Genomic DNA, 26,143 nt, shown 5'->3' with positions numbered 1-26,143 from the left:
CAAATGGAATATCCTTTAGCATTCTGATGGTATTTTCCCCCACTTTCAGGGGTATTCCAGCGAACGCTTTCAGGATTGCATCCCTCACATGCCTCTTCGAGAATCTTATGACAATTTCCCCAGGCAGATTATTTTTCTTTATATAGCCTGAATATGATCTGTAAACCACATCCATATCACTCAGCAACGATTCCGTCTTCATTTCTGTCACTAGGGCTAGTAATTCGCTCATCACTTCTTTAAGATTCTCCCCCCTGGAAGCGAAGAATCATGTTGGCCTTTTCCATTTGCACTTGCAACAGTTGATCTTCCATGGAAGTTTGTTTCCTTTCCAGCTTTTGCACTTTTTTCTTCACCTTCTGGGTAGTTGCAGCCACTTCCTTTACCTTCTCAGTATCTTGCTTCATTATTTGCAGCATATTGTTTATCTGGGTTTGTTGTGCAGTAATACTTTGAGTCACTATAGACATCTGTTCCTTGAAGTTATTCAGCTGTTCCAGCAGAGGGTGCATATATTCCACTATAGATTTTGCCAGCTCACTCGTAGCTTCCGGTTTCGGGCTCTCAGACCCTTTCGCTTTCAAAGTTTTTCTCTGTCCTTCTTCCCCGCCATCTTTATCGTTTGTTTACTTTCACAATTTTTTAAAAAGTCTCTGAATGTGCACTTGACCACTTAGATTTGCTTTGGTAAGTACTTCTAGGCAGTTTCCTTCGCGTTTTCTTCTGCTCCCCCCCTCAATCGCTCAAAAGTTCATGTGCATGGGAGGAGCCCAATTTGTTCTCGATTTCCTGGGAGAAATGAAAGATTTTACCTAGATAAGTTGCTGGCTGAAAAAGAGCTGGCAACTACTTTTTTAAACATGGCAAAATTTGCCATGCAAGCGATCAAAATCCGGAGACAAGCTATTAGCAGTTAGATAGTGAATATTGTACTTAAATATAGTTTTTTAATTACCTAATAATATTTTAATTTTATTCCTAACATTTTAATGTTTGATATTCTGGATAGCTTCTGTATTCATTTTACTGTTTTACTGTTTTACTGGCTGATGTATTTTCGGTTCTTTTATGTATTTGGTCAATTACTGTACTAATAAACTGACAGCAGCTGGTAAGCTCCAAGTTGTTGTATCCTCACTTCAAGGCCCCATGGCCTGGGTGGGAGGTGCACAGGAAACCCCATATGGGCAGAGTGAAGAGCCAGACATTCCCACACTGCTTGACTGCTGCAGACATTGTTCTGCCATGCTAAAGCCACAATTGGAGTTGCTATGCCTACTTCCTCCCAAGCAGTCTTCTGTTCCTTCCCTTGGACCAGTTGCTCGCGGGCCACATAGGAGCCCAGGTTCTGGCCCCCGGGCCTTATGTTTGACACCCCTGCTCTAATGAATCAGGTAGTTGATGATGTGAAAAAACTGAGGAGCTGCTGCTAGTCAACAATACTGACCATGATAGACCAATTGTCTGACTTACTATATAGTACTAGACACAATTTGGATTTCAAAGAGAAAAAAAGCAAAATCTCACAATGGGCATTTGCAAGCCTTTAGATGCAGGTAAAGTAGCCATTCCAATCATGGCTTTGCATACGTTTGCATTTTTGTATTAAATTTTATTTGCATAATGAACATGCAACCATAATTATACTATTCGCTAGTGATGTTTGGCACTTCCTGTTCACCACTGGAGATCAGACAGTCAATTTATGAGCTATTTGCAGTCGTGTATATTTGCAGGAACAGACTACTTATAGCCATCAAAAGCTGACTCTGAGCTGATCTCTTGGTGGGGAAATTTTGCTCTATATCCAACAAAGTGTTTTTTTAGGGGGAACAAAGTGTTTTTTTTAGGGGGAACCTATCAGAAGCTGACTTCCCTGATTTGGGGCCCTTCCCCCGCAACCATTTAGCTGGCCATCAGGGGGAATTTCCAGCAGCAAACTGAAGTCTAGGTCTCTGTTGGCAGTAATGCAGTGATGTCACTTCTGGTATGCACTGGAAATGATGTCATCATGTCATTGGCAGCATGTTGACTCTCTGGTATTTGGACATAAACTCTATGCTGGGGATGCCAGTACCCAGGTGAGGGCGTGGGATCCCCTGACTTTGAAGGCTCCTGCTCACCACCAGCTAGCTGGCTGGCAGGGAAAGCCATGCCCAAGCCCGCCCCCAATGGCAACCACCCTCAATGCAATGACAGCACAGAGAAGTAACATCATCATGTTGGGAATCGGTGCCCTGCACACCTAAACTCCAAGTGGCGAATTTGCCGCTGGGGTTCAGGAGCCCCCCCTCTTGCAAATGGCATTTAAAGGGATCCTTTGAATGTTGTTTGCAAGAACTGGGGGCTGCATGTGCCTGAAATCCAAGTGGCAAATTCGCCACTGGAGTTCAGGCACCCTCTTCTTGCAAAAAGAATTTAAAGGGACTCTTTAAGTGTTGTTTGCAAGAAGGGGCAGGCCGTGCGCACCTGAACTCCAGTGGCAAATTTGTCACTTGGAGTTCAGGTGTGCAGCTAGCAGCCACCCCTCTCCCTCTCTCCTGCAAGATTTAAAGGGCTCTCCAGCTGATTGGTGGACCACATGCTCCTGCTGATCAGCTGGTGGGCCCTTTAAATCTCACAGGAGGGAAGGGAGGGGGTGGCTGCCAGTGGCTGTGCTTGGGGGTGGGGCTTACTCCCACTGGCCAGCTGGCTGACGGCGGGCAGGAGCCCACGAAATCAGGGGATCCCCCGCTTCCACCTGGGGACTGGCATCCCTACTGGAAACCCTACTTCCGGCAGATCAACTGGAAGTGGAGTTCTTCTGCTCTTTCTTCCTGGAAACTTTGTTGCTTACCAGACTTGCTGACATGCCAGAAATTTAGTGGGATGTGTAAAAGAGAGAGAGAGAGAGACAGACAGACCAGGAATGCAGCTGATTTCCCTTCCCTTCTCCCCACCTCAAACTGTTGGTTTGGGCTGCAGAGAAAAGGATAAAATAAGCTCTTTCTTCTCTCCTTTTTATAATGAGCTGAGATGCACCGATGCTGTCAGCTCCCCCCCCCCCAAGGCAGGAAGCAGGGAGACAAATGAGCTCTTTCTCCTCTCCATTCTTCACTGTGGGGATGTCAGCATTGCTTCTGACCCCACCCAGTTTAGATGGAAGAGAAACAATCTATTTCTTCTCACCCTTTTGCAACTGCACGGTGTAGCTATTTTGCTGAGAGTGGAGATAATGGTGGGTCAGAACTAGAGTCAGCTTCTGACCAGCAGGTGGCTTTTCAAGTTGCCCAATGGAAACAGAACACATCCTTGATCAGCTCACAGTCTGATCATGAGCGTTGAACAAGGTACGTTTGACTGCTGAACAGGTACGCTGAGAAATTTGCAGCATCTCTACTGTTTACATGCTAAACACACTCTTTGGGCTAGCAAATGCTTGCTGATGAGGTGTTTGCCAAGGGAAGACCATTAACTAATAGCCTTGAAAGTAGCAAAAGAAAATATGGGTAAGGTTTGAATAAATGGTGTATTTTATTGGTATATTTATTTAAGCTACACTTGAACTTATATAACACTTAAAACTGAGCTGCTTTTCTGCTCCAGATTTGATGGGCACAATATTATTTTTCCAATGTTCCTCTGACAGTATTAGCAGAACTGGCACTCCAGTGTTCAGTATGACAAGCAGTGGCCTCAAATACATTATATATAATCTTTATGTTTGCACATGCATCATCACAGAGTGAGAACAAAGTTTGAATCCAGGGGCACCTTTAATTCTGGGTATAAGCTTTCATGTGCATGCATCAGACCAACACAGCTACCCACCTGAATCTTTCACAGACTAAAGGTATGGATTCTGAAATTTACACGGATGTGCCATCTCTGTAATCTAGGTCTAGCTGCTGTGGAAATGGAAGTAGTACTCTTGTTTTATTTATAGCAATGTGTTTATGGTATCTAAGAAAACAATGAACTTTAAAAGATACACAAGCCTTTATAATGCACTTCTTTTCTTTCAGCAGATTATAACACAAGTGAACAGAAACAGGCCTGTAAAAAACATGAACTCTACGTGAGCTTCCGAGACCTGGGGTGGGAGGTAGGCAAATAATCAGTTTTAATATTTAAGCAGTAACCATTGTGTGTTTGTCTATGTGTGTGTGTTTGATGATGTTTGCCTAGTAGTAACTGGTGCTTGAAACATGGAAGATTTCTTCAATAGAATCCTCGAACAAGTTTTAGACCAATTCCGCAAAAACAGTTGTTCCGCCCTTGGTCTCCTGCTTCCCCCAGTTGTACTGCTCAATTTCCCACTATTTGCTATGCAGCCACATTTTGACCACATCCCCCAATTTCCCCTGCATCAGAAAGCAGGGGGAGATGCGGGTCCAAATGTGGCCATGCAAAAAATAGTGGGAAACTGAGCAGTACAACCAGGGAAAATGGGACACTGAGGGCAGAACAACTGCTTTTGCAGAATCGGTCTTAGATTAGGCATATAATAGATTGCATGATAACTGTAGGTCAGGACCCTAAAGTGGATTGTGGCTTTCTCTGGGGGTGGGGTTGCTAAATTAGGATACAGAACAGGTGAGCTGGAAGAGACACACTGGCTTGGTGGCTTAGAAATGGCTATAGAAATGGCGTAGAAATACATGTCATCACTCAATAACATAATATTGCAAGTAGGTTTGAGAATCACTAACATTCCTATCATTGGCTTCAGAAAAGGCCTTTGACCACCTGGAGGAAACCTTTCATATCATATCAATAAATTAGTAGGTTATTCCTTTCCCCTGCAACCCAAATAATTACTTTTGGGAGTTTCAGAGAATAAAATAATACCTCAGATCACAAGGGAACTCACAGTATTAACAACAGCCAAACTCCAAGTAGCAAGAAATTGGAAGGGGGGGGGGAACCACTCTTTCTAGCTTTATAATAAGACTAAAACTTCATGTCTTTTTAAAATATGACTTGAGAGTCTGGATCAGGCCAGAGATGAGGGGCAGGATGGGGGCAAGAAAGCCTCCTGTCCTGGCCACCGATGAGGGGTTTGTCCTCCTGAGATGCCCTGGGATCTATGCAGCCCAAGGAGCTCTCGGCATACCCAAACAGGATGAGGAGATGTGGGAAAAGAGAGAGAAAGAGATAGTGAGAGATAGATAGATAGATAGAAGAAAGAAAGAAAGAAAGAAAGAAAGAAAGAAAGAAAGAAAGAAAGAAAGAAAGAAAGAAAGAAAGAAAATATCGCTTTCTGCTGAGGGGTGTATGTGACCGGGGGGGGGGGCTTTTCGCTCTGGGATTTCTCTCCACACTGCATCTCTCTGGTTTCATCTCCCCTGTCAGGATCAGAGCAATTCATAGAGGAAAGTCTTCCTTCGATCCAGGCCCTGCCTGGAGGTTGGCAACCCCATAATTGGTGGGCGCACGGGGGGGCATCAGAAGGTAGCCTCACCTAGTGTACAAAAAAACCCTGGAGCCAGCCCTGTCTGTCCCCTTCCCCATTATTTCTCTAGCTTTTTGGTATGGACCACCAGGCAATCAGCATGGCCTGGGAAAAGGTTACTGTGGCTTGTCTAGACTGAAAGTGCTGAATTAAGTACATTAGACCTGCCCTCCCCGTAAAATGCAGACCTTAACAGAAGAAAGTGAAGCACAAAGGTGCTGAACCCATGTCTGAAACCACTGAAAAATCCAGTGGCTTGCTTGCATGTGTTAACAGTGAGATAATGCATTTATGGCTTTTTATACCAATGTATCTGTTTTTGGATGATGCATGCTACCAAAGCAGCATCACAAACTATGTTGTTTCCTGGCTGGGAACAAAGCTGGAAGCAGATGTGCCACTTTGAATTATTTGGATGTGTCATATCAGTAACAGAAGCTGACATACTTTGCTAGAAAGGCTACAGCTTTATACGAGTGGCTTAAGCTCAGATTCATAAAGTAGTGCTGCATTCACCTTTAACTTTATAATGCTCTGTTGGCATTCTGTGTCCATCTATTCCAGCCCTATTTCATGATTTTTAGCATAACTATACATACATAAATGCTGTCAAGTTGCAAGCGACTTATGGCAACCCCAGCAAGGGGCTTTCAAGGCAAGTGAGAACCAGAGGTGGTTCACGTTTGCCTTCCTTTGCAGAGTCTTCCTTGGTGGTCTCCCATCCAAGTACCAACCCTGCTTAGCTTCTCAGATCAGATGAGATTGGGCTAACCTATGTTGCCTTCCCTCCTGTCATAACAATCTCCTTGAATTAATACTATTCATGAACAAAAGCTCATAACACCTTTCCTCTGTGTAAATGTGTGGCATCCCAGCTCTGTGATTCTTGGCTGCTACTGAACTACTGTAAAATGTTGGAGTAAGGTACAGTTTAGAGAAATGCAGTGGGCAGATGATCCCGTGCAAATCTTACCTCAGCCAGTTTTCCCAGTGCCACGCAGCAAACATGTAAGGGAACCTTGATGGAGGAAAAGTAGCTGGTGAGAAAGGTTTGTTGGGGAAGATAATAAATGGGGGAGGGATTTAGCTACTGGGGTAGGAATGCCAGCCTCCAGGTGGGACCTGGGGATCCCCTGGAAACAATCTGCAGACTACGGAGATATCAAGTCTCTTAAAGAAAATGCATGCTTTGGAGGGTGGACTCTATGGCATTATACCCCAGTAAGGTCCCTATTCTCCATCCCCCAATCTCCTGGAATTTCCCAACCTGGATCTAGCAAGCCTACCCCAATCCCCTGCCAGTGGCCAGGGGGGACCAGGGAACTCTACATTGGCACTCACTGCCTGCTCTTCCTTAAAAATTGTGCCCGTCCCTGGCCCACTGGCAACTATTGGGGTGACTGGGGTTTGTAGACCTGTGCTTGCTGCTCAGAGAACATTCCACAGGTAGCTCAAATACAGGTGGCAGGGCTATGACTACAGCAGGAGTGTTGCACAGTGTGGCCAAAGCTTCCAAAGTAAGCTTTCTACAGTTCTCCTTATACATGTGTATTTGCTGACTGCCCCCCAGAATCTGGTTCAGTTGTAAACTATATATTTCTCATTGGAATTCTGTTTCCATTTGTCCTCGGCTGAATGGTGTGTGTGTGTGTGTGTTAGGGCTTGGATTTTCATAAATTTCCCTTGTCCACCAGTTAGGAAATCATTTTAAGTGGAAAGTATTGAGCTTGCACCTAAACATTCAGTCTTTCTTTTTCAGGATTGGATTATAGCTCCAGAGGGCTATGCAGCATTTTATTGTGATGGAGAATGTTCATTTCCTCTCAATGCCCACATGAATGCTACAAACCATGCAATAGTGCAGACTCTGGTATGTATGTATCCATAAATAGCATGGCTTGTATCCAGGAATGTTTTAGGGAGGTTTGTGCAACTGGATAATGTGACAGAAGCACCTTATCCTATAGATTTCAGTAGGATTTGAGAACATAAATTGAAGGATATTGGGGAAGAGCTAATGCAGAGGTGCAGTGGGACTAGGACCTTGAACAACTGGGTTTGAACCCCTGCTCTGCCATGGAATCTTGATGGGTGACCTTGGGACAAACACATTGTCATGACTATAGTATTTTAACTATGTGGTTAGATATGGTGTGTCTTTAACTTTCTTGTTATTTCTCTCTCTTTGGGTATGTAACGCTGCCACCAGGAATTGAATTCCAAATGTTATTATTCAACTTTTCCCTTAGTATTGTGCCCAAGCTCTAAGGCTCCGTTGGATTATGTGGTCCTGAAGATGAGACTGTTTTATTGTAATAGCTTATCACTCTGGATTAACAATAAGCAAAATAACTTTATTTGTACAAGATGCATATTGGTTACAAGATGTTTTGTAACTTATCGCTTCAGTTAATAAAACAGTGTATATTAATAACTTCTGACTGAGGTATCATACTCTTTCACTTCACAAACACTCCTCACTCTCAAATCCTCCTTTCTCTTCAGAATGTACTTTGTCCAATCTTTAATTTATTTAGCTCAGTTTAATCTTTCACTTCTTAACTCAGGTTTCTGTCAGCTTCCGTTTCTTACACACTTATAATACTTTGACAATATTAGGTTTTTATTCTCTCTAGTCACTAATATGTCCTCTAAAGTATTCTGCTTCCTTTTTAGAATCTTAAATGCTTTTCACAGCACTGATATGGGATTCTAATCAGAAGACTGCTTCTCCGACTCTGTAGACTGCTGACTGACCACAGCTGACTGTTAACTGCCGACAGCCTGATAACTTCTGCCTTCTGTCTCTCTCCACACACATATCTTAGTCCCGCCCATACACTCTCAGTTACCAACCAATCACTTCACTCACTCATCCCCCTCTTTCACCCCCCTTCTTCTTCTGCAACTTACCAAATATTTAAAGAAACACAAACTTAACACGTTAGATCATTACACACATTCTCTCAACCAGTGCGGTGTAGTACTTAAGAGTGGTGGACTCTAATCTAGAGAACCTGGTTTGACTCCCCACTTCTGCACATGAAGTCTGCTAGGTGACCTTGGGCCAGTCACAGCTCTCTCAGAACTCTCTCAGCCCCATTTACCTCACAAAGTGAATGTGGTGGGGAGAGGAGGGGGAGGTGATTGTAAGCCGCTTTGAGACTCCTTAAGGTAGAGAAAAGCGGGGTATAAAAACCAACTCTTCTTCTTTTTCTTCTCAGCCTAACATGCCTCATAATGCTGCTGTTGTGAGGATAAAGTAGAGGCAGGGAGAACAATGTGGTAAGCCTCTTTGAGTTCCATTTAGGGAGAAAAACAAGATATAAATAAAAATAAGCATAAGATTGCATCCTATACAAAAATGTATGTTTAAAGAATCCATAAGGTTTCTATTATTTCTTGCATTTGCCTTTGTAATTACAGAAGTTTTGATTCAAATGAAAGGAACTATTCAGAAGCCCCTTTATGTTATTCGATTCTTAGCATTTCATTTCATGCAAGTATATAAACAAAGATGGGATTTTGTTGTATCAAACTCCTTGAACACTATGGAACTGTTAGTTGCCATGAATACTGGTAAATTTCCTGTTTCAGACTAGATAGTTTCCTTTCCTTCTCAGGTAAAGAGACAGAGAGGAATTTCACATTACCCTTTTTAAGCCGGTTTGAAGCCGTTTTTCATCCGTTGTGGAGTAAACCGGTATAGGGCTGCCATTTCACACATGACTTTCCCCTACCGGTAAACAGCTGGATCTGAAGCAGTTTGCCATTTCAGAGTGCACTGCTTTTTCCCGCCATGTTTCACCCGCGCGGGCGATCTCCAGCTTTTTTTAAAGTTCACTTTAGAGCGTTATAGCGCTATAACACAACACTCCAGGCATTCCAATGGGGTTGTTATAATGCTGTTTTGCTGTTGTGTTATAGCACTATAGTGGTATAGCGCTCTAAAGCAAATGTTAAAAAAAAGCCGGAGATTGCCCGCGCGGGTGAAAAATGGCGGGAAAAAGCATTTCGGATCTGGGAGGAGAAACTGAAGACTACTTGGAAGTGGTTTACAGGCAAAACGGTTCAGCCCTGTTTCCTGAACGGGACAGGAGCATTTGTGTGTCAAAGTATAAATATATTCCGGTAGGGAACCAGTTCTACAATGGTTCTGTCTGAAATGTCAGACCAGAAACTGTTTGGGAACCGTTCCTGAACCGGAATATATCACCTGTCTGAAATTCCTCATAGTCTGGCATATTCATATCCATATATATTATACTAGCCTGATAACCGTGCTTCGCTACGGTATTTAAGTTCCATACATCCAGTTATAATACTGATGATGTGAAATTTGAAATGTGACATTTGTTGTAGGAATTCTAATGGAGAAGATTGGTGTGTAAGAAATGAAGTGAAACATACGTCCTTTTTTTCTGTACTGAAGGACCTCTCTTTAGATCACATTGGTGGTTCTGCCGTCAGATGCTAGGATCACCAGGCTGCTTGATGAGCTCACTCTGGAGCAGGCCACATAGAACTGGCCATTTAAGAAGCAGTCATCATTTAAGAAGCAGGGGTCATGTTTCTCAGAAATCTCTTCTGGGGGGGGTGACATCATGGTAGGAATGCACTCCCCTTATTTTGGGTTTCTTGGTGCAGGGGATTGATACTGGGCATTGAATTTGGGGGGAGGGCATGACGTACAGAAAATAATCCTGTCTGAGTTTGTGTGCTCCCCAGCCCAATTTGAGAAAACACTCAGTACAATCCTGTAGAGCAGAATCAGATCTTGTACTTTATTGATCAACAAAGGAGGAAGGTGCAGATCCCCACAGCTCTCCCTAAGGTTACAATGGGAGACATAAAGTTTAATACCCCCTATGACAGTTAGAAATAAATCATAATTATTGGTTCCATCAAACTTTGTCATATACCCATCACAACATTCTGATTGGGCCCAGGCCTGTAGGTTGGACTTTCTCAGGCAAAAATACACTTCCTTCAATTGAACAATGGGCCTTCTTCTTCCCAGGCTATGAAGTGATAAAAAGTATCTAATGTAACAGATATGGGTACATCATGTAGTGTGGTTTCCATCTAACGCAAGCTACCTGACATCAGGAACATGCGCAGTTACAACTGGCCATTATAAGCAAGGTCATAAGCAGTCAGTTACTGCCTGTCAGCATTTAGTATTTTTCACAGAATGCATTTAAGCAATGAACCAAAGTGAATAACTGAATATATGTTCATAATTGATTTCTGCTTCTGTTATTAGAATCATCAATGGCACTTAACATATCTGTATGTCTGTGTATGTCAGAGGTGCTAACTTAGTCCACTAAGGTTAGCCTACTAAGTCAGAAAGAGTGCTGAGTGCATAACAGTGGCCCCGGTCACACGGGCTGGATAATCCACAGGGGAACGGAGGCTTTTAGCTGCGGAGAAAAAAGAAGCGCGGTAGCGCGATCTCACGTTCCCCTGCGGCTCCGTCCTCCGGCCGTCAGCAGCCGAACAGACCAGCAAGGCAACATAGCAGGAACACAGCAGGACCGCATTTGTGTGCATGCGCCCGACACGGACGGCTGCTGGATGTGATGCCCATGCCGCGCATTTACTGGAAGATAGTACGAAGCAGGTAGTTTTTAACTCCGGGTTTTCTGCGGGAAGCCACGGGTTGGCCGCGGGTGCACTCCACTTGCCAGATGTGGCGGTGTGATTGTACCTGAATAATCCGCTCACCACCCCTGACTCTCCCGCAGCTACTTCCGTGTGTGAACGGGGCCAGTGTTTCATAAACTGTGTATAACAGGCATACCCCCCCCTTTTTTTTTACAAAAATCCTTCTCATTTATGTTACATTATAGAACTGGGACATAACTACATATTCAAAATACCATCCGAGCAATCAGATATTAAGCAAGTTCATATGAACCAGTTTTCTAGAACCCACATTGTGAGAAGTTAAATAACCTAATAAAGGAAACTAGTTTTCTACAAATTTGGAGTATATTGTGGCACCCTGATGGATTAAAGTACCCTGGTCCTGCTCCTGCACCTGACAGACTGTCTGGTGTTGGGGGGGATTATGTTTAAAGGCATTGCAGAGTCTGGGCCAGCAGCAGGGCTAAGGCAATCCTGCTGAGCAAACCTCAGAGGTACTAGTTTTTTACCCCGCATCTTCGGCGGGAAGCCTCGGGTGCGCCACGGGAGCTCTACGCTTCCCAGATGTGGCGGTGAGATCGCGCCCGGAAAATCCCCCTATCTTCCGTATCTCTAACATGCCTAATGCTCCATGTGACCGGGGCCTTAGGGAGCATCTATGTCATGGTAAAAGCGCTCTCACCGAATTTGGTGTTTCTAGGTCCAGCGGTTTGGCCTGGGCATTGATTTTACGGTGAGGGGACTTTCTTTTATATATATAGATGCAGAAATTGTAACATGTTGCCAGGTATTCTTGGGGTTAATTAAATTGTAGCATTACATAAATTATTGCAGGAACTTGTTTCTAATTCAAAATGAGGTATATGGAAATTATCCAAGATGAGTTATGGGGTGGGGCATAGATTAAGGAACAAATGTTCAGTTCATCTGGCATATCCCCAGTAACAGCTATTGGCCCTCCTTCTAATGTTGTTTATGTGTTTTTCATTGAATGTTATATTTTAACTGTATTTTTAACTGTGTGTTTGTTTAAATCAGAGGTGCCAAACTGACATAAATGTCACTGTCAGGCTGAGCCATGTGTGCCATAAAATTTAATGCCAGGTACTAGAGATCTAACTTTTATAAAGGACACAGGCAAACCCAATTAATGGTATTATTTTTTACTCAAAATACAAACATGCTTAAAACATTAACACTCTGACTGTATTTCCTTTATTTGATAACTGACACCTCTTGCTCTGACATTGCATCAAAATCTGGAGTCAACATCTGTACTGTAACAATCTTATGCTGTTCAGATGTGACTATCTGTAAGCTGACAACGTACTTTTGATTTATTAACATTTATTACAGAAAAGAGCTGTTCACAGACGTACGTTGTCCCTAACATACCCTGCACAGTAGTTGTGAGAACAAAAACATAGATGGGGAGAATGATACTTGTAAATTGCTTTGGGTCCCCATTTGAGGAAAAAAGCAAAGTACAGATGCCTAGAAAACAAAATCTCATTCAGTCTTTAAGGTGGCTCAAGACTCTTTGCCTCCAACTACACCCCTGCTGTTGCATGCCGCCCTCTCCCAAACAGAACACTCAGCACTTTCTCTCACGCCAACAGCATATTTCTCCTCCCCTCCCATGACTTTTCAAGCACAGATCCCACCACACACCCCATTGCACACACTTCAACCCTTCCCTTTGGTGACCCTCCCTCCAGTCCCTTATAACCCTTGCCCCAGATACATCTAGCAAGGGCTTTTTTTGTAGAAAAAGCCCAGCAGGAACTCATTCGCATATTAGGCCACACCCTGACAGCACAGCTCATTAGCATATTAGGCCACACCCCCATTCCTTCACTTGGTTTGCTTTGGCCCCCCACAGCTGTGGGGAGCCTGGGCAAGCCCCCCCCCCCTTGAAGGGAAGGGAAGGCAGTTTAAACTGCCTTTCCTTGGCTTTCCCAGGCAAGCCAGCCCTTGGGAAGACACGGGGGAGGCATTTAAATCTCTCCCCGCTCCTTCCAGCCCCCCCCCCGGCCCACCCACCTTGGAGTCGCCAGGGGGTTCGCTCTCTAGGCCTTCCCTCTGGAGCCATGCACACAGAGGTTTTGGCTGTAGTGGGCATGGTCAACTCTGAAGCCAGCTGGAACTTCGTTCCTGTGCACCCCTGCCCAAAAATAGCCCTGCATCTGGCATTCCCATTCCTACACTTCCCCTGATGCCAATTTCAATCAGCAGCTGCCCCACCAGAACCAAGTTCACACATAATGACTTTCTCCCTCTCTTCTTCTTCCTTCCCTCCTATTAAAGGGCCACTTCTCTGGCATTGTGGCAGAGAAAGAGTGAGAGAGGAGGGCAGAGAAGAAAAAGGAGGCCATTTCTGCTGCTGAAGCAAAGGGGGAGGCCCAGTGTGCATGTGCACTGATGGGGAAGTGGTGACCCCTCCCACTCACATCTCTGACAGGAGAAGGAGAGGGGATGGAAGCTGCTTATGCAAAGCCTGGCCCAACTGAGAGAGGGAGGGAGGGAGGGATCCTTCAAGAGTCACTTTCACACACACTGAATGATGCACCTTCATTCCACTTTCAATGCACTTTGCATCTGGATTTTACTATGTAAAATGGCAAAATCTACTTGCAAATAGTTGCTGAAGTGGATTGGAACTGCATTATTTAGCATGTGTGAAAGGTCTTTTGCTGCTCTTGCTGCTGTCATAACCACCTTCCTTATCTTTGCTCGCGGGGGATAACAGACCTAGATGGCCTAGGTCGTATGTTTGACACCCCCGGTTTAATTTTTTTTAATGCTTGCTGCCTTGTGGACCCTGATTGGGTAGAAAGGTGGCATAAAAATGTTCTAAATAAATAAATAAATAAATGTGGGTTTGGTTGCAAGGCTCCAAAATCGCAGGGTAGCTGCTGGAACCTCTCTCCAAGAGACCTTCCATGTTTCAGGAACATTGAACCAGGGGGTCCAATTCTACAGGCCCCCAAACAGAACAGGTTGCCCCTATCCCCTCCATTGTTCTCTATGGTGGGAAAATAAGTTACTTTTTTTCCACCATAGGGAACAATGGAGGGAATAGGGGCAACCTGTTTGGGGGCCCGTAGAATTGGACCCCATGGTCCAATGTTCTTCAAACTTGGTTGGTATCTTAGGGAGAGGCTCCAGCAGCTACCCTGCGAGTTTGGAGCCTCTACCTCAAGCCCCCTCTCCTCCAGCCCCCAGAATATACCCTATGTTTTTAAAGGCAGGGAAGGCAGCTTAGCTGTCTGTCCGTCCCCCCTCCCCCCTTTGGAGCTGCTGTGGAAAAGAGCCTCTTACCAGAGCTGGGGGAGCCAGAGGGAGGCAAAGGAACGTCCCGTTTCCCCCCCCCATGCCATTGCACAGAATCCCCAAAGGCTTCCTCCCCCCCATCTTGCGGAAATGAGTTTGCAGCGTGGAAGGGGGGGTTGCAGCGGGGCGCCGGAGGATCTGCAGGAGGCTGGACCAGTCAGGTAGGGAGCCCCGGGAATCCCCTCCCAGCTCGCTAGAGCCACATCACCCAGGGGCCGGCTCTGATTGGCGCGCACGGTTCTTGGCGGGCTCTGACCTCACCCTCATCGGGCGGGCTTTGTCCCTCCGCCGCACGCACGGGTTTTGCCGAGCAGGGAGGGATTCCTCTCGCTTCCTGGGGATAGCTCAGCGTCCTCCTCCCTGGCCACTGGAGGCAGCCGCTGCAGCCACGTGCCGGGCAGGCGAGGCGCGGCAGAGAGAGAGCCCCTCTGGCTGGCAGGCAGATGGGCAATGCTCTGGTGGGCGGGGCTTCTGGGGAATTTCGGGGGTCTTCAGCCCCCAGCCCCCCCATAGATTACGCCGGTGTTTGGAAGTAGCCAAGTCTTTTCCTTGATGATGGTCAGAAAAAGCCCAGCCTTGGGGAACCTCTAAACTGGGCTGGCTCATTACAACAAGACTGTTTTCAAATGCCTGAGTGCTGCATGAGAGGTGGCCTTGGGGATTTTAGCAAACAGGTGTTTCCAGTGGCATATGTTATGAATCTATAGATCCTTCATTTTATGGAGAACATTTGCCATAAAATAAATAAAATAGAGGCTCTTGTGGCAAAAAACTTCAGGGATTTTTGTTAATTTCCCTAATCTTTATGCAAACAAATATTTTCAGCCTAATCAACTTTCTCTGATACTCATATTTATTATTTATTTAGCTATTTAAACCCTGCTTTTGTCTGTAATGGAGACCCAAAGCAGTTTATACCAACATTCTTCCCTCTTTTGTTTTTATTTTCCCAATAGGCTGAGAGAGAATGATTGGCCCAAGGTCACCCCATGAGATCCCATGGAAAAGTGGGGATTTGAACCTGGGTTCTCCCACATCCTAGTCCAGCACTCTAAACACTGTACCATGCTGGCATTTGTTCATCCCTGCTTTATACACTTTGTACCATGTTTACATGCTAAGGTCTTCATTCTGTTGTGTTTTTTTTTTAATTTCTTCTTCCTGTCAGATATGGAATCCTATAGCCAGTTACACCGTGGTATGTTGACAATGCTGGGTATGTCCAGAGTTTGCCATGAGCTAAAAGTGGCTGTGTCAGTGGTGCTTCAGTGTAGCTCATGGCTCAGCCCATATTTTCTTGATCAGAACCACTAAACACAGTAGCTGGATATTATCCTTTTTACCTTCTTGCTCTATCAGGCCTCTTTAAAAGCAGTGCAGCAAGCCACACATACCAGTTCCCAAATTCTCATGGGATTCCTTCTTCTCATGAGAGTTTAGCTACCATTTATGACTGGCTGTTGTTAGGGCAACCAGAATGGTAGCTGAATTCTTGCAAGAGGAAGTTAACTTGTAAGAAATTCAGACAGTAAAGAGATACAGAGGATTATTTCCTTTCGTTTCTACAAAGAACCAGGAGTGGCAGCATGAGGAGTGAATCAGGGACACAAAATGTCTCAAGAGTCTACTGAGCCTGTTGGCCATTCCAAAGCTCCTTAAAATGAGTGTCAGTGTGCTGTGGAGCTGGTAAGAGTGGTAATAGTAAACTGGGGGAGTGTTAAATCAATCATATGACTAAATGGTAAACCTGAATAGAAAGTCATTATGGTAGGACTGGACCTGAGGAGTCTGTGCTTGCCTAACCGATCTCACAGGTTTGTTGTGAGGAACAAAATGGATGCAGGGAGAACCAAGTACCCTAGCCTAGAGCTCCTTGGAATAATGGCAGGATAAAAATGTGATCAGTGAAATAAATATTTTCAGTGATCATCTTTAATGGATTCATACATAGCTCTTCAACATTTTGTTACATTTCTTTCCCACTCACCTTTCTGATTCTCTGCTTATTTTTTTACATCAGGCACCTGTAAAATACAATTATCTCCTTCATGATCAGGTCTGAAATTGTAGTGTTGTAGTGTTTAGGAAATGCTTAAAATAATTAGATTTTATTTTGTAAAAACTGAGAATTCTGGAAGTGTGGATCCCAGTAGAATTGCTTTAAGTAGCCATTAGTGGAAAAAATTAGACTTAGGAAACAGAAGCCTTTGCCACACTTCCTTATGGTCAGTTTACAGTGTAACAGTACTTCTCAGATATAGCTGAAAGTGTAGGAACACTTTCCAGGGGGAAGCCAGAGTGCATATAAGGGGCCTTATTTCTGAGCAAGCACGGACAGTGGAATGTGCTGTAAGGTGTACAGTTATTTACTGATATTTCATCCCATCCTTTCTCCAAGGAGCTTCCCCAATTTCCCTTTCATTGGAGCTCTGTGAGGTCAGTTAATCTGAATTTTTACTAAATGGCATTTTTAGGATTTACGATTGTTCATTTCAAAAAGTTTGCTTCACAATCAATGATCTCTTCATGGTTGCAGTTATATAAAAGCTGTTTCCCGATTGCCTGTTCTTCTGTGTTCTCTGGCAAAGACTGCAGTCTTATATTGCTGCTGGGCAGATGGCTATAACAGATTTTAACAGTCTTACCAAACAAATAAAACTTATTACTGCTGAAGTTGTTGGGTTTTTTTTAAATACAAGCTTTAATAATCTTTTGTCCTTTCTATTACAACTCCCTCCTCTATGGCCTCCTCACTTTTCAACTCACTCAACATGTGTGGAATATTATTTTTAACCTGCTTTCAAGTACCAAGACCTTGTATTTCCCCCCATTTTCAAATGTTTCCACTACCTCTCCCATTCATTTCAGGAAGCTGTTCAGTGTTGCCTTCCTTATGGTTATCCAAGACCACTTCACTCCTGCTTCTTTCATGGAGAAAGCAGCACATATGTATTGTGGTTTTATTCCTCTCTTAGTGAAGCCAGGACCAAATGTTTGTGTGAATACTGTGTGCTTGCTTATAAGAGACATCATTTTTTTTTTTGGTCTGGCCTCCTGCACAAGGATATTTTCTGTCTAAGAAGCTGTAAGGTGGAAGAAAGTGAGCACCAGACAGTAGAGAAATCAAGACGTAAGAAAGGATGGCTAGGAAATTCCATTTTCTTTCTTTCTCTGTGTTTTACAGAGAAAAACTTGTAAGTGATAGTGTGCCACATTTTTATAGCTTAAGGGAACATGGTAGTGTAGGGTTGCCAACCATCAGGTGGGGCCTGGAGATCTCCTGGAATTAGAACTGATCTCCAGACAATAGAGATTAGTCCCCTTTAGAGTTGCCAGATACTCTCTGGCCACCAGAAGGGGGTAGGGTTGCCAGCCCTAAATTGGGAAATTCCTAGAGATTTGGGGGTGGAGACTGGGGTCAACAGGGACATCAGTGGGGTGCAGTGCCACAGAGTCCACCCTCCAAAGCATCCATTTTCTCCAGGGGAACTGATCTCTGTAGTCTGGAGATGGACTGTAATTCTGGGAGACCCCCAGGCCCCACCTAGAGGCTGGCATCCATAGTTCCCTTGAAGAAAATGGCTGCTTTGGATGGTGGACTCCATGGCATTGCACCCTGCTATGACATTACTCCTTCCCCAAACCCCACCACCCCAGGCTTCGCCCCCAAATCTCAAGGAATTTCCCAATTTAGAGCTGGCAACCATATGATGGTGGCATACAAGCAGAAACAAAGGCAAACTGGGTGCTTATGTGGAATTATATAAATAGGTAGTGGGTGCTAAATTATGGTGCTAGATCCTGTTTGGATTCACTGTAGGGTTCAAATCCCTGTTCAACCATTAACACTTCTTGGGCGATCTCGGGCCAGTGATTCTTGCTCAAGCTAATCTATCTCAGAGGGTTGATGTGTGGATAAAACGGGGGAGTGGAGAATCATGTATATCAACCTGAACTACTTGGATAAACAACAGAATAAAAGAAATGTGATATTTGACTATTATTACAATAAAAAATTCAAAAGATTCTGTTTATAGTGGTTTGGATCCCCTGGAGGATTTCTGCTGATGGAACAGAAGGTTGCTTTTTACTAGTTTTTCCTTCAGCTGCAGCCCTTCTTCTGTAAATGTAAATAGGAAAAATATAGGAGGCCGCTATCATTGCCATTGCAACCAAGGCCTTAATTTATCTATCACATCTTTAATCTCACCCTTCCTCCAAGGAGCTCAGGGGAACATACAATAGTTTTCTTCTCCATTTCATCATTACAACCAACCTGTGAGACAGGCTAGTGAGAAACAGCAACTGGACCAAGGTCACCCAGTGAGCTTCATAGCAGAATGGGTATTTGAACGCAGATCTCTCCCAGTCCCAGGCAAGTATGCCTTCCCTGGCTCAATTTATTGATGTTCCTTTTTCCCCTTTGTCTTCCAGGTCCATTTAATGTTTCCTGATCATGTTCCTAAGCCTTGTTGTGCCCCTACAAAACTGAATGCCATCTCTGTACTCTACTTCGACGACAGTTCAAATGTCATTTTGAAAAAGTACAGAAACATGGTGGTGCGATCGTGTGGTTGCCACTAGAATCAGTTTGTAAAACAAAAGATATCAAAGGCCAGAGATTTTCTGAGCCACAGTAAAATATCACCTTTCCTTAGGAAAACATATTCCAGTTTGTGTCACTTCTCATTTGAGGTACAGTGTTATGTACATAGTAGCTTTTATTTATTTAAAGGTATATAGTTTCTTTTTATATGGATGGCATTTCAAACAGTCTATTATGTTGGTTTCTCTTAGTGTGTAATAGAACATCGAAGGCAGAACTTCAGTTAATCATGCAGACTTATTTCATTTTTAAAAAAATAAAGGCTTTGTATAGTTTTCTCTCTTTCTCTTTTTTTAAACCTAGAAACCTAGAACTCCAGTAACTGTTTTATATTGTTAAAGGAAATTGAATACATTTGGCTACATTGTGCCAATGAAAACTCTGGCGAACTATTTATTTAGAAAAGGCACAGAAAGGGCTAAAAAAAATGCTTAGCTAAACACAATTCTCCTTTTAGAAGTTCCATTAGATAAAGTAAAATGTTGAACTGTGTTTAAATAAATAAATGATAGTTTCAAACCTAGAGGCTGAAAGATTGCACATAATTGGTAGAGCTGTTTTCTTTAGCAGAACTGGTGTAACTGTAGGAGCCAGGTTATTTTGCTTGTGGATTGCCGGTTCTGCTGGAGGCTGAAATCGTTTGGGAGTTCCATGGAAGCAGTCTGTTGCTGTGCCCATAATTTTGCAACTTAACGGTTTGGCGGGGACGGGGGATTGTATAGTACAATCTTCTTACCTCAAGTGAATGCTGTTGGTCTGTTATCTGTAATGCTACTGCAACTTATCTGTTTGTCTTGATGGACCAAAATAAATTTATGAGCCAGGCTCCAAGTCCTTTCTTAAATTAGAGTAATGAAATGGAGACTAAGCAGAGCAATCTGAGATATCGTCAAGCAATTCAGACAGAGTCTTATTTAAGAAGAATGTCCATTTACTTAGTCCTTGAATCATGTAATCTCTTATTCAAGCATTATTTAATAACAATTGTCTGTGGGTGTGTGTGCGTATGGCCATGTGGGAAGATGTAATCTGCAGCAGAATAACATGGTCAGCTGTAAGTAGTTTCAGAGGCGAAAATCATTTACTTTTCAATTGTCACATTTTTGTTCAATCTGTTGAAGCCTCTAACTTCTGCTAGGGGTTTTTTTCAGAAAAGAAAAAAAAATTAATATTGTGGGTTTTTAAAAAACTTAAAACTAATTTTCATAAAACCACGGGGAAACTGCAATTCATGTACTGTTTATATATATATATCTCCTATGAATTAATGTTTTGAGAATATTTGGAATAATTAAAGTTAAAATGAATTTGGGACACATTTAGAAGGGAAAGATGGATTTGTTTGTAATTTTGATAGCTGGGAAACTGTGATGTTTGGAACTGAATATATTTTAAATAAAGTTTGAAATGTATTTTTGGTACATTAAGTAATATATTTTTGAATAAAGGTGTACCATTTTGAGTGTATGTAATTGAAGATTATATTATTCTTTGAAACATCCTGTTGAGATATAATTATATATTTTAATCTAATAAATGTGTAATATTAGCTTGCCTTTTGTTTCTGGTTCATATTCTAGGAAAGCATCATCTTCACTTTAATCTGAAAACAAATAGCCCATTATTGCAGTTATTGTTGTCCAGATTTCTGAATTTTTCAAACTTTTGGTCTTGATCATCAGTCACTTTGCACCCCACAAACCACAAAATAATGGTGTGTTGTTGTTTTTTTAAAAAAAGAAGCCCAGTTCTGAATTTAACGAATTCAGTAGCACTTCTTCTGAGGCAAATGGCCTTTTCAGATCCCACTCTGAGCCAGCCAGCCAGGTTCAAGCCTACTGTGGATGCAATGGCAACAGGAATGTTTTTCTGGCTGCTTCTGAAATTTAAACACTGCTTCTTCAACAGAGTCTCAGGAGCCCTAGGAAACATAGTCCTGACATCCTAGCATCCCATCTATTTGTATAATTCCATATAAGCACCCTGAGTTTGATTGCTATCTCTGCTTCTGACTGGAAGAAAAGAAAACTGGCACCAGTATTTCCACTGTATTGCAGTTTGTGTTGTACGTGCATGCAAGCATATCTCTTTTCCTAGTAGCTAATAAAAACTCTTTCCAGGTTGCTGTCAATTTGAAAACTGCTGGCATAATGAGTTGTTTGCAAGTAAATGGCCAAGAACATTATATGTTGATGCAAAAATTCTTCAGTGTTGTCTTGATCTACTTTAATTTGTTTAAGCTTTTGGACTCCTTGGGGCCCACAGCAAATTCCTAATGACATTCCCAAAGAAACGAATGAAATGTGCTTTATAGAAACTGTAACATGGTTGTAGAGCTAGTTGCACTTTGAAGGACATGTCCTAATTAGTGTGAATCAATTCAGCTCAAATCCCACCATTTTATAGCCACTATAGAGGCTCCTGATTTGTCCAAGTGGAATAAAACTGCCTGCCTTGCAGACTCTTGGTGTGGAATGCTTGACATGTCATAGCAACGACAGGCTCTCATTAGCTTTCAGTAGCACCATTGTAACCTCATGGAAAGGCCTAAACCTCTGTCAAATTAGTAACCTCATTCAAAAGAAAAATAAACAAAATGTAAACTTCCACCTTTAGTACAAATAGATTAGCCAGATGATTGAGTCACCAATGGCTAATGTACCATTTTATGGCCAACTCCCACAGTGTTTATTTTCTTTTACTTCCATCTTGCTCCTTGGGGCAGGAGCCTGTCCTCTTGCCTATGTTACTCCATGAAGCACAGAATTGCTATGCATTTATAATACATTTATAGTCTGAACTTTCTCATAAGAGTTTGTTTTCATAGCCCAAATTCAAACAGATTCGTCACATGTTTAGCAGGCACAATTATTATGAAGCTTTTGTTTGATGAAATAATTAAGTCAACCTGACTGCCACCCAGATCTCCTTTCTGTTTTTCCAATATGAAGAGCCCCCAGCCCCATACAGCCCCCAGCCTAACTCACCCCCTGCCAGGTGAGAAAGCTGAGGGAAATGTCCATATATACATACGTGTTACACTGTATGCAGTGTGTGTTCAGAGATGATCTGGAGAGTTCTGGGAAAACCTGGAAGGATCTTGCTGCAGGAACCTGCTTTTTCAAAGGTTAGGTAAGATGGGACCCAGGGAACAGCCTTCTCCCCCTCTACTGTAGAGACCCTTCTGCAGGAGGTACACTTGTTGCCTTCTTTGCAGGCCTTGTAGGAAGACTATAAGGACCTATTGTTTTGGCGTGCCTTCAACTCTATGGAAGGCACTCCAAAACAGACCAGTTGTCAGAGTCCCACAGCAATCAGTCTCAACGACGTTCCTTCAGAGAGGATCAAGTTTATTGAGTACAGTAAAGGCAGGTCATCTTTGCATACATTCCACGTTAGAGCTAACCCTAAAGGTGGGAAAGGGAGAAGATATACTGCGTTCAAAGTGGGGTCCCCTGATGGAGCTGAGCCAATCAGAGGTGCGAACGGGTTGCACCTAAACTAATGGGTTTACATTCCCAGGCAGAGCAAAGTGCACGAAGCACCAAGGTCAGGCACCCAGCTAACAGATAAGACTTCAGAGAGAAGGAGTGAAAGTTAACATTCCAGCACATTAAGACATTCACCCAGCAGCCTCCTACCCCTCCCCACATACAATGGCAGCGTAGCTGACATTCTGCCCCTCCAAAGGCCTCCCCCCACCAGGTTTGTTTGGATACATTTTCTGAAAAACACACAGCAATTTAGGAGCATTGGCATGGCTCTCACTGACCCACTCATTCTGCGAGGGGTCGAAGTCCTTCCATTTCACCAAATTAAAAATATGCCCTCATTTAACTTTGGAGTCCAAAATCTGGGCAATTTCGTGGTGCGGTTCACCATTCACCATCAGTGGAGCTGGAGGATGAGGTCTGCAAGCATTCAGTCCCGGCTCCCACTTCAACAAGCTGTAATGAAAAATAGGATGTATCCCTTTAAGTGCCTTAAGCAATTCCAGTTCAACAGTCACGTCATTGACCACTGTAAAGGGCCCTACATATTTCCAACACAGTTTTCTGCTGGGTTGGAGCCCCTTCAGGTTCTTGGTGGAGAGATACACAGAGTCACCATGCTGAATGTCCCACCCAGGGGATCTCCCTTTATCAGCCTGAGCCTTATAATCTGCTTTAGCTTTTTCCAAAGTCTTTCAGATGATGGGCCAATGTCCCTTCAGTCCCTGCCACCAGGTATGAAGGTCCCCTGGAGGGGGGTCCAGAGTCCCTGCCATGGGGAGAGGGGCTCCTTCATACCCATACACTGCTTTGAAGGGGGACAACCCAGTGGATGAATAGATGGAACTGTTATAACTGTATTCCACATATGTCAACAGCTCAGCCCAATCATCTTGTCAATAGAAAAGCTTCTGAGGAATTGTTCAACCACTTGATTGACCCACTTGGTTTGGCCGTCAGTTTCTGGGTGGTAGGCACTACTGAGACCCTGTTCAATGTCCAGCACCTGGATGAGTTCCTTCCAAAAGATATGTAATCATTGCACTGGGTAATCATTGCACTGCAACCCCCAACCCCGTCACTATAGAAGGACTAATCAAGTCTCTAGCACACCCCGAATCTATAAGTGCCCTCACGCACACTTGGGTCCCCATCTCTGGGTTGAGCATAGACACAGTCATGAAAAAATAAGGGGGATGGCTGCTCACTGATGGAGGTGCAGACTGCTCTTGGATCTGCTGCTTTGTGCCTTTTACAGCAGGTCCTGGCCTTTTCCTGGCAGCTGAGGGTTCTCATCTCCGCTGGAGGATGTGGCCCCGGATTGGGTGCCAAGTTGCAGGGCCTGTGGCAGCTTCGGGCATAGACTTTTCTTCGCAGGTGTCTCAGATCCCATTCAGGAGTCATGGGAGCTGGTGGCGTGACCATTGCCGGACAGAAAGCAGTGTACTGACCTGCCTCACCACAGCAGAGGCAAAGCCCTTGGCGCAACCGCTGGTCACACACAGCTCCTTCGGTTTGGGATGGGGGGGTCTTCGGTATTGCTCCTGGGGACGTTGGGTATACTTTAGAAACTTCCATCTTAATCAGTTGGGGACAATTCTCTGCATCTCCCGCCTCCCTCACCCAGGCCACCAGGGATATTGGGTTCACATTACGTAGGGCAGCTTCCAAGATTTGATGGATCAGATTTGATGGATACTGCTCTACCAGCACAGGCTCAGGCCATCCTTGGATCTTAGCTGCATACATCTTAAACTCTTACTCATGCACCGACCGATTCCCTTGCTTCAGGGCTCACAGGGCGATGCGGGCTTTCCCCACCTCTATGGGATCCTCATATTGCCTCTGCAGGGGCCACATAAACGCTTGCACCTCTCCGAGCTCGGGCCCGTGCAGGTTGTGCAGCCCCACATACCGGTCTGCTGCTCGCTCCCACAGCCACAACCCAATATAATCTACCCGGTGCTCATCAGACAGGAACAGGTGGCCCCAGTCGCGGAGGAATTTTTGCACCTGCAGCAGGAAAAATGCAAGCTTCTCGGGATTGCCTTCGAAGGTGGCATCCAGTAGCTCCTTAGGGCAGTCCAGCCCAGGAGCACACATCACTTCTGACATGACATGCCCCCTTCATTAATTATGCATTGTGTGTTCTTTTACTACTTATAATTATATGACCTCCTAAGGATTAGGTTGCATAGAAATGATAAACATTAATGGGATATACTTGCTTGTTACAACTGCCATTTCCTAAAGTGTTACTAGTCCGGTGTTGATAGTCTGATCCCATCTTGTGGTTTCTTAGTAATGAAGTAGGAACTGATATTTCCTGTGGTGCCTATGTAATTCCCTCAACAAGAACAGGAGACAGCCCATTTTGGGCAACACATAGCATTTGGTGTAACACCTACCGGATTGGAGGAAACTGTCTTGTCCCTTTAACAGAAGTTTATTGCACAGAAATAGGCAGTTGAAGATAAATAACATCACCCGGATGGTGCTGAATGGAGAAAATAACTGTCTCCTGGGACTGTTCCAGTTTGGAACAACAGTGCAGAGAGGAAGGCCATGATCCTGAGCCGAATTAGTCCACAGCAGAACTTTAAAATGTTGTTCTCTGTGGGGACAGAACCTGAACATAATAAAATATGATGCATAGTTTGGCCCTGAGTCTTAAAGTTTCTTGGGTGACTTTAATCCAGTCACTGTTTCTCAGATTTAGCAGCCTAAGTGGACATACAGTGCTATGTAATGAATCGGCTTCTGATTAATTACTGTTACCAGAGGAGTTATAAAATCTGCACCATTTCTAACTGAGGAGCAGAATTTCCCTGTTACTCCTGCCTTTCTTCCCCTTCCTTTGCTGATTCTTTACTGTTTAAAATTTAGAGTGTATTTATTGTGGCATTTGCAATATGGAGACTGAAAAACTAATAACAAGTACGATATAAATGATGGCAGAATACTCTCTACAGCACTGGTTCCCCAATACTGCCCCCTGAGGGGCACTGGAACGATCCAAGTGGGCAGTAGGAGCCTTGGGTGCAAATTTGTCACTGCATCTTTTTGTCCACTTTTTGAAGTTAGATTTCCAGGGGGGCGTTGAGTAATTTTTTTTTCTGAAAAGGGGGTGGTAGGCCAAATAAGTTTGGGAACCTCTGCTCTAGAGTTTAGCCATGGAAGAATGAACATCTGTCTCCAGCTGTGCAGTTATGATAGGGATAAACCCAGGTTGGCCTGAGATTATAATTATTTTTGTTTTTCATCAGAAGATCAAAGGTTAGTCTCAGGAAGTATGAAGAAGGAGGTTGGTATCTAATGAAAAGATTTATGTAGTGCATAATTTAATGTATGGCTTGCACATTAACCTAATGCTAATGCACATAGCTGACAGCAGAAATGTAAACACCTTAGGACAAGATTAATTATAATTGGTGAAAAGCAAGTTAATCTGCTGGTCTTGACTCTCCCAAGAATCTCCAGCAGCTGCTGCATTCCAATATCACACTTTTGGAAAAAACTAAGGATTTCTGCCTGGCTTTACCCATGAACTGCAAACATCTCTCCTTTAAAATTAGACCTTTATTTGTCAAATGCTGCAATCAGGGGCAGGCACAACACAGTGCCAAG

The 26,143-nt window shown here is 43.7% G+C and overlaps 1 protein-coding gene across 2 annotated transcripts in view; it reads left to right on the top strand.

Moving 5' to 3' along the window:
• BMP5 (bone morphogenetic protein 5) overlaps positions 1 to 19,053 on the top strand; it is a 136,233-nt gene extending 117,180 nt beyond the window's left edge. The window contains exons 5-7 of one of the 2 annotated variants that reach the window (XM_015408299.1): positions 4,008 to 4,084; positions 7,194 to 7,304; positions 18,854 to 19,053. In XM_015408299.1, the coding sequence (XP_015263785.1) occupies positions 4,008 to 4,084; positions 7,194 to 7,304; positions 18,854 to 19,003 (338 nt within the window). In that variant the 3' untranslated portion in view covers positions 19,004 to 19,053. Of the gene's footprint in view, positions 1 to 4,004; positions 4,085 to 7,193; positions 7,305 to 18,853 lie in introns of both variants that reach the window. The other variant, XM_015408300.1, reaches the window with a different exon arrangement.
• Positions 19,054 to 26,143: the final 7,090 nt, after the last annotated feature.

This window comes from Gekko japonicus, unplaced genomic scaffold (genome assembly GCF_001447785.1).
Source record: "Gekko japonicus isolate JY-2015 unplaced genomic scaffold, Gekko_japonicus_V1.1 scaffold383, whole genome shotgun sequence".
NCBI lineage: Eukaryota > Metazoa > Chordata > Lepidosauria > Squamata > Gekkonidae > Gekko > Gekko japonicus.
Note: the sequence above shows the minus strand (reverse complement) of the source record. Positions and strands in the feature narration are given on the sequence as shown.